General features: G+C 45.5%; 2 protein-coding genes across 2 annotated transcripts; one reads left to right on the top strand and one right to left on the bottom strand.

Moving 5' to 3' along the window:
- The first annotated feature begins 3,702 nt into the window (after positions 1-3,702).
- polr2l (RNA polymerase II, I and III subunit L) lies at positions 3,703-5,271 on the top strand. The gene is made up of 3 exons (XM_026910854.3): positions 3,703-3,855; positions 4,059-4,171; positions 4,970-5,271. Exons 2-3 carry the CDS (start codon positions 4,077-4,079, stop codon positions 5,076-5,078), a joined length of 204 nt encoding a protein of 67 aa, XP_026766655.1. The 5' UTR covers positions 3,703-3,855; positions 4,059-4,076; the 3' UTR covers positions 5,079-5,271.
- Positions 5,272-5,285: 14 nt separating this feature from the next.
- Positions 5,286-19,703, bottom strand: cpsf6 (cleavage and polyadenylation specific factor 6). Its single transcript, XM_026910855.3, has 9 exons — positions 19,459-19,703; positions 12,336-12,512; positions 9,263-9,366; positions 9,014-9,159; positions 8,365-8,806; positions 7,973-8,058; positions 7,533-7,680; positions 7,293-7,443; positions 5,286-7,107 (listed from the first exon to the last, which is right to left on the bottom strand). The coding sequence occupies exons 1-8, from the start codon at positions 19,522-19,524 to the stop codon at positions 7,296-7,298; spliced, it is 1,317 nt and encodes a 438-aa protein (XP_026766656.3). The 5' UTR covers positions 19,525-19,703; the 3' UTR covers positions 5,286-7,107; positions 7,293-7,295.
- Between the last annotated feature and the right edge of the window lie 360 nt (positions 19,704-20,063).

Genomic DNA, 20,063 nt, shown 5'->3' on the forward strand with positions numbered 1-20,063 from the left:
AGAAACCATTCCTTCCAGTTGCACAATTCTCCACCCCCTCCGTTTGGAGCTGAAGTGGTACGTTCCACCTCCTCTCTGTCCTCCGGTCCCTGCTGCATCCTCCATCACTGCACTTCCCTGCATTCTCAGGTTCTCCTTGAGGACGATTTTGTGGCCTTTCTCAGTGTCACTTAAAGTCCAGCTTTCTGAGACTTCTATCTACTCCGTCAGCACAAGATTAGCACAAGGTCAAAGAGGAATAAAGGAAGGACGGAAGAAGGTGCGTAGTCTTTCTGCTATTTTATTTATGATGCCTTTTCCATTGGAGGTGAATGAGGAGGCCTGTGGCCTATAAGGCTAAACTCGATGGAGCTCATCCTTTTCTCCTTTTCTGTTGAACATATCTTTTTTAGGGCTCAGCCTCTTCCTCTCTCTCTCTCTATCACACTATCCCTCTTTGTGTTCTTATTTATTCCCCCACTGAGTCCTCGCCCTCTCTTGTCCTCCATTAGTGCTGCGTATGACTCATGTAGATTTACAGAGACACAGGGAGGGACAGAAGGAGAGTATAACACACAAGACAGCTTTGTTTCGTGTCGGGTGACATGTATCACATAATTGCATTGTGTGTGTGTGTGTGTGTGTGTGTGTGTGTGGATCAGGGTGGTTATCAAGAGCAAAAAGGCTGTTTCTATTCTTGATTACTAGGCTCTTTGTGACTGCTTTAGACTGCTTACCCAAGACACACACATGCACACACACTTTCCCATGAGACGACTCTACGGGATGTTATGCTGAAAACCCGGTAATTGCCCTTTGGGAGACATCTCAACATGGCTTCATGTGTCAGTGCGGTGTTAAAGTCATACACATGACTCAGGATAGAACAGTCACTGAAGATCCTGTCCTTTAATTTAGGATCAGACTCTGTAAGACAGGTCAAGAGTGAATGTATAGTGTTCTAAAAGTTATGAAAGGCAAGAAATGATGTATTCTTATTATCTATATATTGTGTGTCCTGTATAAATATAGCTCTATTCTTCTTTATTTCTATCCAGGACATCCAAAAGTACCCGAAAGACAAAAAACACCCCCCACGCATTGACCATCCATATGGAGTCGAAGGCTAAGAGCAGCGTGAAACCAGGTACCAAGACAGAGAAGAAAGAATCGGCACCTCCTCCAAAATCGAACCCTGCTCCTGCCGAACCTGCACCGCCTACCGAAGAGGAAAAACCTGTGCAAGATGGCAACCAAGAGGGAGCGCAGGAAGGGAACGAAGCAGCTGGGGGCAGCTGTGAAACCCTGGAGAACCTGAAGCCGTTCCTCATTGGTGGAGCTATTGTAGCACTTGGAGCTGTATTGGTGGGCTTGGTCTTATTAGCCAGAAAGAAGTGACAGCGTGATATGATTGGCCAACAGGTTCATGGGTGATTGGGTCACAGCCTAACAGGGGGGTGGTGTTTAAAATATCGTCGGGGTGGGGAGCCACCGTGCTTACTTTTCATTAAGCTTTGATTTCAGCACTAGAGTAGTCATCACAGTAGTAGAAATAGATGAAGCTCACTTAGGCCTTGTTGAATGTGAATGCGACCTTCACATAAATCCAGTAATGTGTAGTTGTATCCTCACAGACCAATGATATAACGACGCAGACGCACGCTTGGGCGGAATTCAATGAAATAAAAGCCAACTTGAGACGTAGCATACTTTCTGTAAAATGAATTACAATTTATATTCTCCAGTGAACTTTCACCTAATAATAATGCTAGCTAGGTAACCAGTGCGTTTTTTTTCCCATTAACATGAGAAAAAAAAACACCCAACTGCTGCTAGTCGCCCTGGAAATCAGAGTCAGAGCTGTTGCATCAGATTTTGCAGCAGATCTGAAACCTTCTTCCAGGAGTCTCTTGCAGGAGAATATTTCCAGCAGGGAGGGCGTGCGGAAATGGGCCTGAATCCCCCAAACTACCATACTATTACTTTAACCATCATTTTAACAGACAGCGTTCTCAAAACAAGGTTAGATAAAATGGGAATAGTCTGTGAGGCCGCAAATACACCGAACCCGGATTACACCACATGCAGACACACAGTCAGTAGATCCTACAACAACAACAACAACAACAACAACAAAATGGACAGCAGCAGAGTGTATTTACTCGAGTTCTCTTGATCAGGTTACTCATCCTTCTGATCTCTTACAGCCTCCAAACAATATGTACCTGAGGAAAATGTTAATTATCCTTGAAATAAAGTGCAATGTAAGCGTATTTTCTTATATGATTGACCGTGATTAAACTTGTAATACAACCCAGGATTATATTTATACATTTATGGATTACAGTGTAAGAGCAAGAGTCAGTTTGATTTGATGTAAAGCAAGTCAAGCGGTTCAGTACCGATAAAGAGCAGATGAGGGCTAAAATGTGTGTGTGTGTGTGTGTGTGTGTGACAGAGACTATAGATATAAGATAGATGCATTGATGGATTACTGCAACCTGAATAGTTATGTGTCTAAATGTATGTCTCTATAGTCATATAATTATTATTATTATGATTATTATTATTATTATTTTCATGTATCCATGTTTGTCTCACATTTCTGTAACTCATGTATGAGCATTTTAGCAACTACTGGATTTAATCATTATTTAATTATTTTTCATGGATGCATCCAGTCCTTTTGCTTGACGAATGAAACTCATCCATTTCCTGGTGACCATAAAGTGTTAAAAAGAAAAGAAAAAGAAAACACACTAATGGAAACACATTAGAGCGTTTAATGGTGACGGAGATGCGGATCAATGTCAGTAAGACAGCTGGACTGAAATGGTCATCATGCAAACTGCCTTTGTCTGGACATGTAACCAGTTATTAAAGACAAAGACGATTTTTCCGTTCCCTCAAGTGCGTATGTAATGCAATAATACAAATAGCACTCTGTAGATCAACTGATAGACCTGTAAAGTATGACGAGATGATACTGATTATTGTTTAGAATGTGGAATCAACATGCTGAGACGTTGGAGAGATGGGACGCTGGACGGTATTAAAGAATTCTATAAAAGAGGAAATAGAAAATATAGCCGTGTTGAGAAATGTTATGTTCTGACAGACATATTTTTCTGGTTGTTTTGCGCTCTCCTGCTCCTCGAACCCCCTCCCTCTGCTCCTTATGTACAATAAAATCAAGATGGCTGAAATGCAATGTGGTTTGACCAAAGCAGTTTTTTTTTTTTTAAATCAGAGTGCTTGTGTTTCTCAGTCTGGGCTGACAGAAAATAGTTTTATTAATACTAGATTATAATTCCTGCTGAGACAGGTTTATGAGTGTTAGCTTTTTATTCATTATTTCTCTGTCAAAATAAGAGCAATGATGAAGGAGGAATAACGAAGTGGTGTTTTGGTGGTTTGGTTCTACAACTTTACCTTGTGGTTACAGAGATATATTTTTATCAGACGTCTTCTACACTATATGATTAAAAGTTTGTGCACCCCTTACCATTCACATCACACTCATATGTGTTTATTGAACGTCCCGTTCCATATTTATTCCTCCTTTGCTGTTAAAATCTTCTGGGAAGGCTTGTCACTAGATTTTGGAGCGTGGTTGTGGGGATTTGTGTTCATTCAGCTACAAGAGCATTAGTGATTAGTGAATCAATAAATAAAGTGTTCATTAAGTATTTTTGTTTTACTCCGGAACTGTTTTCATCCCGAACTCGTTTCTTCCGGTGCCATTTTCCGTGAGCACAGCAACCCGGAAGCGACGCATTTTCAGCGTGTGTGTGTGTTTGTGTGTTTTCTCGTCTTTTCTCGAAGCGTGAAGAAGGTGAAGAAAGGTTTTTTGAAAGATTTTTGCTCATATAGTCGGTAAGTATTCTGTTCTTTGTCTTGTACTCATAGTATAAACATTTAATTAGACATTTAATTAGACATTTAATTAGGCGAGTGTGAAGATGTTGAGCTGTGCGCGCGTGCAGGACTGAGAGGAATGGTGGTGTTGAGTTGTTGAGTTGTTGATGTCTGAGCTCCAGTCCCATGTGTACAATCATCTTGTAATCTTTGGCTCACAGGACTTGCAGAACTTCACTATGATCATCCCCATCCGCTGCTTCACCTGTGGGAAGATTGTAGGGAACAAGTGGGAGGCTTACCTGGGTCTCCTACAGGCAGAATACACAGAAGGGTAAGAGAAAGAGACAGAAAAAGAGGGGAAAACCTCTGTAAGTGTTATTTTCTCCTGTCTGTGCACTAAAGTGTGTATTTTTGACATAATACGCTTAATAAGAACTGCTTACAGTCACCCATAATTATAGTGGAGGCCCTAAAAACCCCCAAACTTATTAATATTTATTTTTATTTATAGAAATAAAACAGTCTTTAACACACAGCACTCAGCACTTTCCCAAAGTTTTCCCATAGATAGATAGATAGACTAGTAGATAGACTTCATAGTGGAAAGACTAAAGGAAAACTTTCTTAGTCTTCCTATTCAAACTGATATTTCTAATATTAATTTCTGTAATATACAAATAAAACAAAAAGGAAAAGATCCACTGTATCGAACGAATGAAGAGATTGCAAGGAAAACGAGAACGTCTAATTAGTGCTGGAAAAGTCCTCAAACTTTAAACATTGTGGAGTTTTATCCTGAATATCATATCTGTATGAAGAAATGAGAAGAAGACAAATAAAAAAAAAAAAGGTTCAAACTACTTTTTGGATTGTTGTGTGTAAATAATCGCTTCATGCAAGTCCTGGTTTGGTGTCTCTTTCTCTTAAAACGTGTCGATTTCAAAGATTCTTTGGTGTCTTTACTTGACTTCCATTAATCACATACACATAGCTTTTATCTCCTTTTCTACTGATTTACTATAAAAGAAAATGTAAAAAAAAAGATTTCTGAATTCTTGTTGTGGTTCCTGATGACCTTTTAGTCATTTGTTTCACGGATCTCGTCTTGCGTGTGATTTGTTTCACTCAGAGACGCTCTGGACGCCCTGGGCTTGAAGAGGTACTGCTGTCGCAGGATGCTGCTCTCTCACGTCGATCTGATCGAGAAACTGCTGAACTACGCGCCGCTGGAGAAATAAGACTTAAATGGCTTCATCTCTCTCTCTCTCTCTGTGTGTGTCTCTGTCTCTAAACCGTTCTGATTGTGTTCACTGCACTGCCTCCTGTGGCTTCCTTACTCTACTGAACACATCCATTCGTTACACGCACAGGACGCAGTGCAGTGCTCGTATTTCCTCTTCTGATGTTTTATAAATAAAGTAGTAAAGACGACATGTTCATGAGAATCTTCCTGAGTAATCACACCAGCCAGGGAACGAAGGTGTATGAAAGCTTGAGACTTGGTGATTTTTAAATTATATTTGACAGGTTTTAATCACAAGAGTAACGTTTTTTTGTGTTTTTGATTTTTTTTTTTTTTTTATTCTTCTACACTTTTTGACTCGTATGCAGGGGTGCCAATATTTACAGTAAAAAAAAAAAAAAAAAAACTCAGTTAGTTGCTCTTTAATTGCTTGAACCTGAATCAAACCCTAGTTGTATCCTTCCACAAGCTTCCCACAATACTGTGCTGGAATTTTCTCCCCTTCCTCCTGACAGAGCTGATGCTACCACCGCCATGCTTCACAGTTAGTTCGGTGTTCTTCAGATTAAAAGCCTCACCCCTTTTCCTCCGTAAACAGCGCTGATCATAACGGCCAAAGAGTTGCATTTTTGTTTCAAACAGTGCTGATCACCTTCACACTGGTCTTGGAGTAAGAGCTTCTTCCCTGCACAAGTCCTTCAGGCCATGGTGATGTAGGACTCTCTTAATGGTGGAGGTTCATACTTTGGTTCCTGATGCCTCCAACTTGGACCAAAGTTCATTCAAAGCTCAGGTTAATTTCTGCCTCCTTCCTGAACGATGGAGTGTCTGTGTGGCCCCTAGATTTTTAATTTCTCATACAGTTGTCTGTAAAGATGCTCGTGGTACCTTCAGGTGTTTGGAAATTGTTCCTAAGGAGGAATCAGACTTCTGTAGATCCACAGGTTGTTTCCTGAGGTCTTGGTTGAGTTGTTTGGATTTTGTCATGGTATCAAGTGTAAAAAGGCACTGACTTTAAAGGTAGAGCCTTAAATACAGGCACATGTGCTCTCCCAATTAATGCCTTATTGTTACAACTGGCCAATCAGAAGCTTTTAAAAGTCATTACATCAGATTTCTGGAATCTTCCAGATTGTTTAGAGACAGTAAACTTGGTGTATATAAACTACTGACCCACTGGAATTCTGATACAATTATTATTATTTTTTTTCATGTATTGAGCTATTTTCTAAATTTGAAACAATCGTATAAAGTAAATATTTAATTGATCACACCATTTCTGCCGTAAGCTCCACACCGTCCCGTCCACCAACTGAACCACACTAGACATTTTGTGGTCAAATTGTTTTTTTTTTTTTTTCTTCCTTTGCTTACACTTCACATAGAAATTACTGCATTTATGTGTTACAATGCTAACGCGACTCTTTAGAGTTTTTATTTATTTTGAATCACTTGTAATGAATAATTCACTCAAAAAATGCAGAATTTGATAAATTCCTTCTAGTTTGCGTTAGTGAATTGTGTCGTACCTTAAAAAAAAAAAAAAAGAAAAAACCAAAAACACACAAAACAAAACAGTAGTTCTCCTACACATGGGAGTCACGGCACATACAGCACACCAGCAGTGGAATACAGGTTTTTTTTTTTTTTTTTTTTTTTTTTTTTTAATTATTGTACATTCGTGTTTCATTACAAAATGAAGGAGGAACAAAAAAAAAAAAGATGGCATTGACTTGTTTAAGGTGTTAAAACTAAGTAAATTGTGGGTGTACCGAGGTATGATTCTTTAGTCAGCCAGTAAAAACGTGCCTGTTTTTTTTTTTTTTTTTTTTTTTTTTTTTTGGAAAATCAAAACTTCAATTCCTATACAGAACCATTTACACAACAAAGAGCATGGCATCTTTTTTTTAGAAACTTTACTGAAATGTTAGGAGCGGAGAGAGTGTTGGCGTTCGGCCGCGCCTCCTCATACACACTGGCATCCACTTTTCTTCTTCCATGGACTGAAAATGGTGCGAAATGTTCTGGAAAGAGTAAAGATTAAACATTAAATGTTATCCTTATAGAAAGCTTGACAATATAAATGATACAATAACGTATCAGAACGATCGTACGCATTAATATAAACCTTTTTGCTGTCAGAGGTGCTGTTATAGAAAATAACCTTCTGACCAATCAGAATCGAGAAGGAGGACAGAACACGTCTCACCCATCAATGCCTGTCCCTGTGCTCTCGGTCACGCCCTCGCTCCCGCTCTCGCTCCCTGTCTCGCTCTCGGTCTCTGTCTGTGCTGGACGAGCGCTCTCGATATCGATCCCTCGATCGGCTCCTTGCTCGCTCCCGAGAACGGTGTCTCTTGCTACAGGTGTGCAGAGAAGGACAGGATTATGTTCCTTGTCAACAGATGACCCAATGGAACAACAGATTAGGACACACACACACGCACACCTAGAAGGGAAGCATTTGGTCTCTATGGAGTTCAGACAGTCGTTAAGGGACTCGACTAGCATGCGGCAGCGCTTGTCATAGAACACACGAGACTGTTTGATCACCGCCGTTGCTGTGTAGAGGGTCTCTATGGCCATCCGGATGTCACCTGAGAGAAAGACAGAGGCATCGTGCTTAGACAAATGCCAACAAATAAACGGAAATGTAAAAAGACCTTAACATTTTTCTTTTAAACTTAACCTTGTGTTCATGCTAACACGTGCTAAGTCGCTGATTTTGTCTCTAGCTACTTCACAACATAAATGTGACAAGCCTACTACTGACTGTCTGACTTTTACCTCTTGTGGTAATTCTGACTAAATACAGATATTATGCATCATACATAGAAATGTTGCACAGGAAACAAAAAAAAATATTAGGGAAGTTTGTGGAAATGAGACCTGACGTAGCTGCAGAAATGGCTTTAGTGATGGCGCTGCTCGCAATCGTTCTGTTCCTGTTTATCAGCTCATCAAAGTCTCCGTCCCTGTTAGATATAAGACGAGAGGCATTACGTCTCTCAGAACACACTCACACACACGAAATCAAACGGCGCACAGAGTTCACAGTGCTGCTTTTCCTCTCGACTCAATCAGCTAATCACTTGGATGCTGAAATCAACTGAAATTTGAAAGCGGACAGGGAGCGCCACTTCCGAGACACGCCCCCTGACTGTAGCGAGAAATGATCTCCCGATATGTATGTTTAGCTGGTGCTTGTAGTTCTACTCAACCCCTGCCTAATGTGTATAGGAGTTAAACCAAAACCCGGTAAAAAAACAGGTTCTCCTCACCCCGGCTGGCTGAATGCTGTCCTGCTGCTGCTGCTGCTGCCGCTGCTGCTGTGTGTCGCAGGACTCGGGGGGAAGAAGGCGGGGTTAATGTGTAGCGAGGGTGTGTGTGAGTTTTGGGTGTGTGCATTGAGAATATGTGCGTTGGGGATGTGTGCGTTGGGGATGTGTGCGTTGGGGATGTGTGTGTTAGGGATGTGTGCGTTAGGGATGTGTGCATGAGGTGAGGGTGGATGGAACAGGGGAGGAGGAGTGGTAAAAAGAGGAGGAGGAGGAGGCGGAGGAGGAGGAGTGTTATAAAAAGAGGGCATGAGGGGAGGGGGTTTGGCTGGAGGGAACATCAGAGGCAAAGGTAACGAAGGCAGGTCTGACGGAGACGAGGCGGACGAATTCCTTCCGTCGGCTCGCTCGGAATCACCTTTAGGGGTCAGACGCAGAGGTATTCCTGTTTCGAAAGACAGGACATTAAGTGATTAACTGACATTAAGCTAGTGTCAGCTTCTCACACTCATTTCATTACGTCTTTAAATGACAGTACACGAACAGAGCTGATCTAGGGTAGCAGGGTAAGTCTGTCCATCTTGCATATTTACAGTTTAACAGCTCAGTGATCAAAATGATCGTAGGAGATCCGTTTCCGAGATTCACTTACGTTTTCTGGCCTGAGCCTCAAAATCAGCCAGGTTTTTCCGTGAAACATGACGACACTCCACTTTTTCGCCGTTTATCTTGCACTGTGGCATGGTCTCTAATAAACGCTTGAAAGACTCTTCTGTGGACACTACCATCTCAGCATAACTGCGAGATACAGATACAGAGATGTTTAAAAAAAAAAGTGCTGATGGGCACAAAGAGAGGGAGAGAAAGAGAGACAGAGATAGAAAAAAGGGAAAGAACTCACCCTTTGGACTGACCATTAGTCCTGTTCTCTGCAAACTTAATTTCTACGATATCTTTCACACCCTGCCTCCGTGCCATTGCTATCAGATCGCTGTCTGACGTCCACTTGGGTTAAAAAAAAACAAACAAAAAAAAAACAGAAATGATTAGGATTAGAAATAGAAAAAAAAATCAATTTCTCAACTAGACAGGATTCAACAATATTTAGCATGTAAAATGTAAGATAATATTTTTATTGCAATTAATAGCCAAACAAATTCATAATGAAGTTTTGCTCAAAATAAAATACAGAAGAAGTGATATTTCCCTTTTCTGAGAAGAGAAGAGAAAATCTGTTTACTTACTTATAATGAAAGTCTAAAGGCAACTGCCGAATTCCATCAATAAACGTTTAAAATATGCAACTAGATAAGAGCCCAGCTTCAACAATACAATATCTGCACTCTATTAACACCAGTGCAGTTTTATCCAAATTTACAACAATCTGGTTACTTACAGTTTCCCCGAGTGTCTTTGTGTTATAATAAAATCACATCAACACAGCCACACTAGTGAGCGATAACCATGTGTTTAACTACACGATTATTCAGCAGCCTGTAAGGGGTCGTAAGGAAGGAACTTGTGGGACCTCAGCACAAGGGGCTCTTGGGGAATCTTGGTGGATTAAGTCGCCTCATCCCTTTCAGCAAGGTTGTAATACATTATGCGCCCCCAGAAAGATGCCGGCCGTGGTGCAGTGACGAGTTGTAATGGACACCATGTCCATGAAGAAATTGGGACTTGGGAACTGCACCGGATCTGGCTGATAAGATCCACACAATCACCTATGGGTTATAACACCTAACGGTTATACAAGGTCCATGTACTAGGGGCATTTGTGCTCAAGATTGTTTCCTGGACAGCTAGGTCACAGTCCTTGTTCGTTCTGGGGCTAAACACACAAGTGCAACTGGCCTGGCTGTGGGACAGCACACTGTAGTCTTTCTCCTGCTCAACACACCTGATTCAACTAATCAGCTAATTACCAGTTGCGGTGAAGTGGGTGTGTTAGAGCAGGGAAAATAAATATATGTAGAACGGGGGGTACTAGTAAAAGTAGCAGTGAAACCCAAGGCCTTGCTAGCCATCTCGGGGGCACAGATAGGACTCTGTGGTGTGGCTGCTGAATTCTGTGCAGTACGGATAGAACCAGCAATAGAGACAGAACAGAGTACGACAGATGGTGAGGCCTGTCATGGGCCAGTGCATCTTTCCCCAGCAGGCTGTCCAGCTTTGCTTTGGAGAATTGTCCACTTCTGGGTCCAAGTGGTACTCTCCTGGGCATACACTGTGCCCAGTGGGTGAGTTGCTCTCAGTGAGGCTAACCGTGGATGGGCTCACCTGAGGAAGAAGAGGGCTGTCCAACCTTGTGCCGTCTTAAGTACTGATACACGCTATATAGACAAAGGTATGTGGACACTTGACTATCACACCCGTGTTCCATAGTTGATCCCCCCTCTGCTGTTATAATAAACTCCACTCTTCTGGGAAGCTTTCCACTAGAGTTTGGAGCGTGGCTGTGGGGATTTGTGTTCATTCAGCTACAAGAGCATTAGTGAGGTCGGGTTTAAATGGTTTAAATCTAGTTTCCATCTAGTTCTAGATTTGTAAAGGGCTGAACTGGTTCTTAAAAGCCCTCCCTTTTCAGACACTATGTTAATGTCATTTTGCACTGGGATAATGAGAAATAGCATTGCACAAATTAACTGTGGCTGCACAGCATGAATTCACGTCATTTAATTTGTGCAATGCTATTTCTCATCACCCCAGTGCAAAATGCCTTTTAAGATTTGCCTTCCAAGCACAGGAATCCCAGTTCAAAGTTCTGTCTGTGTTTCTGAGATGCATGCAGACCGCTCTGTCTTCCCTGATGACTAGAGGCATCGGGATACTGCCATATTTGGACGACTGGCTCGTGTGCTCCCTCAGCAAGGAGCAGGCTGTTCAGAACACATCCATGCTCCTCGCTCATATTACAGTGCTTGGTCTCAGTGCTTGATGAACTCTCAAGAGCTCCCAAACACTAAGACAAGCCAGACTACTCATCAGCAAGAAGCTGGATTCATTGGATTAATAGGAATAGACGCTAGCCACCGAGCCATTTCTCACTGCGCTGATGGCACCCCTAGTTTCCTTGGGCTTGCTGGAACTAAGAGACCTTCAGCAGTCAATTATGATCCTGTTGCTGAAACTCAAACACTACAGCAAGAGATGTGTCCTTGTCTCAGCAAGAGGGGCACAGGCTCTAGCTGGAACAGAGCATTTCCCTCACTGACTGAGTGGTGACATGGGGCATGGAACCCCTGGGGTCAAATCAAAACACAATCAACCAGCTAGACCTGAGGGAGATCCCTATGGAACTAAGGTTTTCTTACTAGTTCTGAGACAGTGCCACATTCAGACAGTCAGATACACTACATGGCCAAAGGTATGTGCACATCTGATCATCACACCCATATGTGGTTCTTTCCCAAACTGTTGCTACAAAGTTAAAGCACACAGTTGTATAAAATGTATTTGTATGCTGTAGCATTACAGTTTCCCTTCACTGGAACTAAGAGGCTCAAACCTGTTCCAGCATGACAATGCCCCTGTGCACAAAGCGAGCTCCATGAAGACATGGTGTGTGAAGGTTGGAGTGGAAGAACTCGAGTGTCCTGCACAGAGCCCTGACCTCAACCCCACTGAACACCTTTGGGATGAACTGGAACACCGACTGAACCCCAGAACTCCTCGACATCCCAACATCAGCGCCTGACCTCACTAATGCTCTTGTAGCTGAATGATCACAAATCCCCACAGCCACGCTCCAACATCTAGTGGAAAGCTTCCCAGAAGAGTGGAGGTTATTATAGCAGCAAACACACGGGGAATAAATCTCTAATGAGATGTTGCTGTGCTTTACCAGAGTTGAGCTTCGCTACTTGTAACGTCACATCACACCTCATTTGCATGAACCAAATGGAAAAACCTCAGTGTTAACCCAGAGGAAATGACCGGTCACTAATCATTTAGTGTCAGCGTTGAAAGCTCACCCAGGTAAAGTTGCCGACGTAGACAGAGAACCGTTTTCCTCCGCCAGATTCCGCCACCGCTGCTCCTTTCCCATCCTCCTTAGAGTCCAGCTTTCCCAGAGTCCTCTCGCTGTCCACCGATCCAGTTAACACATCGTCATAAAGAGCGTCAGCTTCTGCCTCCAAAGAGTCTCCACCCTGCAGCACACGCACACACACACACACACACACACACACACATTTCCCCACTCATCTGTACAGGTTTGCTAGAGGAAATGGCACTGCGCTAGCGATGATGTCACGGATCTGATTCCTATCAGCAGGGGTTTCACCTGTTACCTCGGTGAGTGACTCCCAACTACTTTGGCAAGAAAAGTGATTTCTGGTGGAATGAAACTAGTTCAGGCAAAATTCTTGCAGTCGCATCAAACTGTCTGCTGAGCCTGGCTACCTACGAACGTACACAATCACTGCTGGAGGTTATTTTTATATCAACTAGCGGGTAATTATTTAGCGGCCGAGTGCGAGAGCAGCACTGATAATCAGAATCATTTAATTCACCATGTCCACTGCCGTGTATTGGGAATTTTTCTTGGTGTTTGATCACAACACAACAACAACAACCACCATCCTAATACAGCAATATTGCGCCTTAAGTGGAACTTCGTAGCCTCAGTGGAGGTGGATATAGAGGCTGGAGGTCGCGTGTTGCTCTTTTACTTGGACATTATTTGTTGTGGCTTAATCATGGATGCACCTTCAGTGTTCTTTTACCACAAGTCCTGTAGTCTGCGGGTCTGATTTTTTTCTTTTAAAAGTGATTATTACTGACATGATGGTGAAAACACTCAACACACTCATCACAACGCTCGCACTCGACACACTAAACACAACGCTCGCACTCGACACACTAAACACAACGCTCGCACTCGACACACTCATCACAACGCTCGCACTCGACACACTAAACACAACGCTCGCACTCGACACACTAAACACAACGCTCGCACTCGACACACTCATCACAACGCTCGCACTCGACACACTCATCACAACGCTCGCACTCGACACACTAAACACAACGCTCGCACTCGACACACTCATCACAACGCTCGCACTCGACACACTAAACACAACGCTCGCACTCGACACACTAAACACAACGCTCGCACTCGACACACTCATCACAACGCTCGCACTCGACACACTAAACACAACGCTCGCACTCGACACACTCATCACAACGCTCGCACTCGACACACTAAACACAACGCTCGCACTCGACACACTAAACACAACGCTCGCACTCGACACACTAAACACAGCGCTCGCACTCGACACACTAAACACAACGCTCGCACTCGACACACTAAACACAACGCTCGCACTCGACACACTAAACACAACGCTCGCACTCGACACACTAAACACAACGCTCGCACTCGACACACTAAACACAACGCTCGCACTCGACACACTAATCACAACGCTCGCACTCGACACACTAAACACAGCGCTCGCACTCGACACACTAATCACAACGCTCGCACTCGACACACTAAACACAACGCTCGCACTCGACACACTAAACACAACGCTCGCACTCGACACACTAAACACAGCGCTCGCACTCGACACACTAAACACAACGCTCGCACTCGACACACTAAACACAGCGCTCGCACTCGACACACTCATCACAACGCTCGCACTCGACACACTAAACACAGCGCTCGCACTCGACACACTAAACACAGCGCTCGCACTCGACACACTAAACACAACGCTCGCACTCGACACACTAAACACAACGCTCGCACTCGACACACTCATCACAACGCTCGCACTCGACACACTAAACACAACGCTCGCACTCGACACACTAAACACAACGCTCGCACTCGACACACTAAACACAACGCTCGCACTCGACACACTAAACACAACGCTCGCACTCGACACACTCATCACAACGCTCGCACTCGACACACTCATCACAACGCTCGCACTCGACACACTAAACACAACGCTCGCACTCGACACACTCATCACAACGCTCGCACTCGACACACTAAACACAACGCTCGCACTCGACACACTAAACACAACGCTCGCACTCGACACACTAAACACAACGCTCGCACTCGACACACTCATCACAACGCTCGCACTCGACACACTCATCACAACGCTCGCACTCGACACACTAAACACAACGCTCGCACTCGACACACTAAACACAACGCTCGCACTCGACACACTCATCACAACGCTCGCACTCGACACACTAAACACAACGCTCGCACTCGACACACTAAACACAACGCTCGCACTCGACACACTCATCACAACGCTCGCACTCGACACACTAAACACAACGCTCGCACTCGACACACTCATCACAACGCTCGCACTCGACACACTAAACACAACGCTCGCACTCGACACACTAAACACAACGCTCGCACTCGACACACTCATCACAACGCTCGCACTCGACACACTAAACACAACGCTCGCACTCGACACACTAAACACAACGCTCGCACTCGACACACTCATCACAACGCTCGCACTCGACACACTAAACACAACGCTCGCACTCGACACACTCATCACAACGCTCGCACTCGACACACTCATCACAACGCTCGCACTCGACACACTAAACACAACGCTCGCACTCGACACACTAAACACAACGCTCGCACTCGACACACTAAACACAACGCTCGCACTCGACACACTCATCACAACGCTCGCACTCGACACACTAAACACAGCGCTCGCACTCGACACACTAAACACAACGCTCGCACTCGACACACTCATCACAACGCTCGCACTCGACACACTAAACACAACGCTCGCACTCGACACACTAAACACAACGCTCGCACTCGACACACTAAACACAACGCTCGCACTCGACACACTAAACACAGCGCTCGCACTCGACACACTAAACACAACGCTCGCACTCGACACACTCATCACAACGCTCGCACTCGACACACTAAACACAACGCTCGCACTCGACACACTAAACACAACGCTCGCACTCGACACACTAAACACAACGCTCGCACTCGACACACTAAACACAACGCTCGCACTCGACACACTAAACACAACGCTCGCACTCGACACACTCATCACAGCGCTCGCACTCGACACACTCATCACAGCGCTCGCACTCGACACACTAAACACAACGCTCGCACTCGACACACTAAACACAACGCTCGCACTCGACACACTCATCACAACGCTCGCACTCGACACACTAAACACAACGCTCGCACTCGACACACTAAACACAACGCTCGCACTCGACACACTCATCACAGCGCTCGCACTCGACACACTCATCACAGCGCTCGCACTCGACACACTAAACACAACGCTCGCACTCGACACACTCATCACAACGCTCGCACTCGACACACTAAACACAACGCTCGCACTCGACACACTAAACACAACGCTCGCACTCGACACACTAAACACAACGCTCGCACTCGACACACTAAACACAACGCTCGCACTCGACACACTAAACACAACGCTCGCACTCGACACACTAAACACAACGCTCGCACTCGACACACTAAACACAGCGCTCGCACTCGACACACTAAACACAGCGCTCGCACTCGACACACTAAACACAACGCTCGCACTCGACACACTAAACACAGCGCTCGCACTCGACACACTAAACACAGCGCTCGCACTCGACACACTAAACACAGCGCTCGCACTCGACACACTAAACACAACGCTCGCACTCGACACACTCATCACAACGCTCGCACTCGACACACTAAACACAGCGCTCGCACTCGACACACTAAACACAGCGCTCGCACTCGACACACTAAACACAGCGCTCGCACTCGACACACTAAACACAACGCTCGCACTCGACACACTCATCACAGCGCTCGCACTCGACACACTAAACACAGCGCTCGCACTCGACACACTAAACACAGCGCTCGCACTCGACACACTAATCACTACGCTCGCACTCGACACACTAAACACAACGCTCGCACTCGACACACTCATCACAACGCTCGCACTCGACACACTCATCACAACGCTCGCACTCGACACACTAAACACAACGCTCGCACTCGACACACTAATCACAACGCTCGCACTCGACACACTAAACACAACGCTCGCACTCGACACACTCATCACAACGCTCGCACTCGACACACTAAACACAACGCTCGCACTCGACACACTAAACACAACGCTCGCACTCGACACACTAAACACAACGCTCGCACTCGACACACTCATCACAACGCTCGCACTCGACACACTAAACACAACGCTCGCACTCGACACACTCATCACAACGCTCGCACTCGACACACTAAACACAACGCTCGCACTCGACACACTAAACACAACGCTCGCACTCGACACACTAATCACAACGCTCGCACTCGACACACTAAACACAACGCTCGCACTCGACACACTAAACACAACACTCACACTAGACACAGTAAACACACTAATCACAACACTCGCACTCGACACACTAAACACAACGCTCGCACTCGACACACTAATCACAACACTCGCACTCGACACACTCATCACAACACTCGCACTCGACACACTAATCACACTAAACACTCGACACACTAAACACAACGCTTGCACTCGACACACTAAACACAACGCTCGCACTCGACACACTAAACACAACGCTCGCACTCGACACACTCATCACAACGCTCGCACTCGACACACTAAACACAGCGCTCGCACTCGACACACTAAACACAACGCTCGCACTCGACACACTAAACACAACGCTCGCACTCGACACACTCATCACAACGCTCGCACTCGACACACTAAACACAGCGCTCGCACTCGACACACTAAACACAGCGCTCGCACTCGACACACTAAACACAGCGCTCGCACTCGACACACTCATCACAACGCTCGCACTCGACACACTAAACACAACGCTCGCACTCGACACACTAAACACAACGCTCGCACTCGACACACTCATCACAACGCTCGCACTCGACACACTAATCACAACGCTCGCACTCGACACACTAAACACAACGCTCGCACTCGACACACTAAACACAACGCTCGCACTCGACACACTCATCACAACGCTCGCACTCGACACACTAAACACAGCGCTCGCACTCGACACACTAAACACAACGCTCGCACTCGACACACTAAACACAACGCTCGCACTCGACACACTAAACACAACGCTCGCACTCGACACACTAAACACAGCGCTCGCACTCGACACACTAAACACAACGCTCGCACTCGACACACTAAACACAACGCTCGCACTCGACACACTCATCACAACACTCGCACTCGACACACTAAACACAACGCTCGCACTCGACACACTCATCACAACGCTCGCACTCGACACACTAAACACAGCGCTCGCACTCGACACACTAAACACAACGCTCGCACTCGACACACTAAACACAACGCTCGCACTCGACACACTAAACACAACGCTCGCACTCGACACACTAAACACAGCGCTCGCACTCGACACACTAAACACAACGCTCGCACTCGACACACTAAACACAACGCTCGCACTCGACACACTCATCACAACGCTCGCACTCGACACACTAAACACAACGCTCGCACTCGACACACTAAACACAACGCTCGCACTCGACACACTAAACACAACGCTCGCACTCGACACACTCATCACAACGCTCGCACTCGACACACTAAACACAACGCTCGCACTCGACACACTAAACACAACGCTCGCACTCGACACACTCATCACAACGCTCGCACTCGACACACTAAACACAACGCTCGCACTCGACACACTCATCACAACGCTCGCACTCGACACACTAAACACAACGCTCGCACTCGACACACTAATCACAACGCTCGCACTCGACACACTAAACACAACGCTCGCACTCGACACACTAAACACAACACTCACACTAGACACAGTAAACACACTCATCACAACACTCGCACTCGACACACTAATCACAACACTCGCACTCGACACACTCATCACAACACTCGCACTCGACACACTCATCACAACACTCGCACTCGACACACTAATTACACTAAACACTCGACACAACACTCACACTAGACACAGTAAACACACTAATCACACTAAACACTCGACACACTAAACACTCGACACAACACTCGCACTCGACACACTCATCACAACGCTCGCACTCGACACACTCATCACTACGCTCGCACTCGACACACTAATCACAACACTCGCACTCGACACACTAAACACAACGCTCGCACTCGACACACTAAACACAACACTCACACTAGACACAGTAAACACACTCATCACAACACTCGCACTCGACACACTCATCACAACGCTCGCACTCGACACACTAATCACAACACTCGCACTCGACACACTAATCACAACACTCGCACTCGACACACTAAACACAACGCTCGCACTCGACACACTAAACACAACACTCACACTAGACACAGTAAACACACTCATCACAACACTCGCACTCGACACACTCATCACAACACTCGCACTCGACACACTAATCACAACACTCGCACTCGACACACTCATCACAACACTCGCACTCGACACACTAATCACACTAAACACTCGACACAACACTCACACTCGACACACTAAACACAACACTCACACTAGACACAGTAAACACACTAATCACACTAAACACTCGACACAACACTCACACTTGACACACTCAAGACTCAACACTAGACACTCAACCCTAAACACACTAGACACTAAACACACTCAGCACAGAGTAGTGCTGCTTTAAGGCTTCTCTCTCTCAGACCCAGAGCCATCACTTATTTGCAAATACTGTGTTACTTCAGCTCATCAAAGCCCAGGAGCAGAGTTTGGGCCTTCATTCTCTCTCTCCCCCCCCCTCTCTCTCTCTCTCTCTCTCTCCCCTTCTCTCCCTCTCTCCCTCTCTCTCTCCCTTTCTCCCCTTCTCTCTCTCTCTCTCTCTCTCTCCCCTTCTCTCCCTCTCTCTCTCCCTCTCCCTCCCTTTCTCCCCTTCTCTCTCTCTCTCTCCCTCTCTCTCACCTCCTCCGTGTTTAGATCTGCGTAGATGTCGACCTGCTCCGCCGCCCCTCCATCAGTCTTCGCCATCACTGAACCCGCCTGTGCCTCTGAACACTGCGCGGATGATGATGATGATAATGATGGACGTGTGGATTCAGTTCAGAGAAACACACAAACACACACAGACTCGCCTCTTAATCGTCCCTCGCTAGCCAGCAAGCTGCTCGCCTTATGATGTTTTTCCTTTCCCAGCTGCATTCTGACTAACCCCGCCTTCCTGCGCTCTGGTTGGCTAACACACTCTCACATTCCGCATTCCGATTGGCTGTCACAACACACCGGAAATAATTATCCAATCCGAGGGAAGGGGGCGGGGTTTCTGGAATACGGGTGGGGAAAAAATCGCCCAATACCGTACTGTATGTTACCTGAAATAAATTCCGGAAGAAACACAGTCGGGTTTAATAAAGTACCAAGTAGTATGTAAGATTAGAGTTCGATCTATTTTAAGTTGTAGTGGATAACATCTATTATTTTTTTATTATTAAACTATCACTAAGCTGAAAAGCGTGTGTGTGTGTGTATATTAATATACGTTTACCATCTTGCAGTAAAGGTAGCTACGT

This window comes from Pangasianodon hypophthalmus, chromosome 11 (genome assembly GCF_027358585.1).
Source record: "Pangasianodon hypophthalmus isolate fPanHyp1 chromosome 11, fPanHyp1.pri, whole genome shotgun sequence".
Lineage (NCBI taxonomy): Eukaryota > Metazoa > Chordata > Actinopteri > Siluriformes > Pangasiidae > Pangasianodon > Pangasianodon hypophthalmus.

Excerpts from the sequence above, each read along its gene's own strand:
- polr2l (XM_026910854.3), top strand. The coding sequence starts at position 4,077 with ATGATCATCCCCATCCGCTGCTTCACCTGTGGGAAGATTGTAGGGAAC. Across the intron at positions 4,172-4,969 it reads CAGGCAGAATACACAGAAGG|AGACGCTCTGGACGCCCTGG; the intron begins GTAAGAGAAAGA and ends TGTTTCACTCAG.
- cpsf6 (XM_026910855.3), bottom strand. The coding sequence starts at position 19,524 with ATGGCGAAGACTGATGGAGGGGCGGCGGAGCAGGTCGACATCTACGCA. Across the intron at positions 9,160-9,262 it reads ACTAATGGTCAGTCCAAAGG|TTATGCTGAGATGGTAGTGT; the intron begins GTGAGTTCTTTC and ends TGTATCTCGCAG. Across the intron at positions 7,681-7,972 it reads CATTTCTGCAGCTACGTCAG|GTGACATCCGGATGGCCATA; the intron begins GTCTCATTTCCA and ends TCTTTCTCTCAG.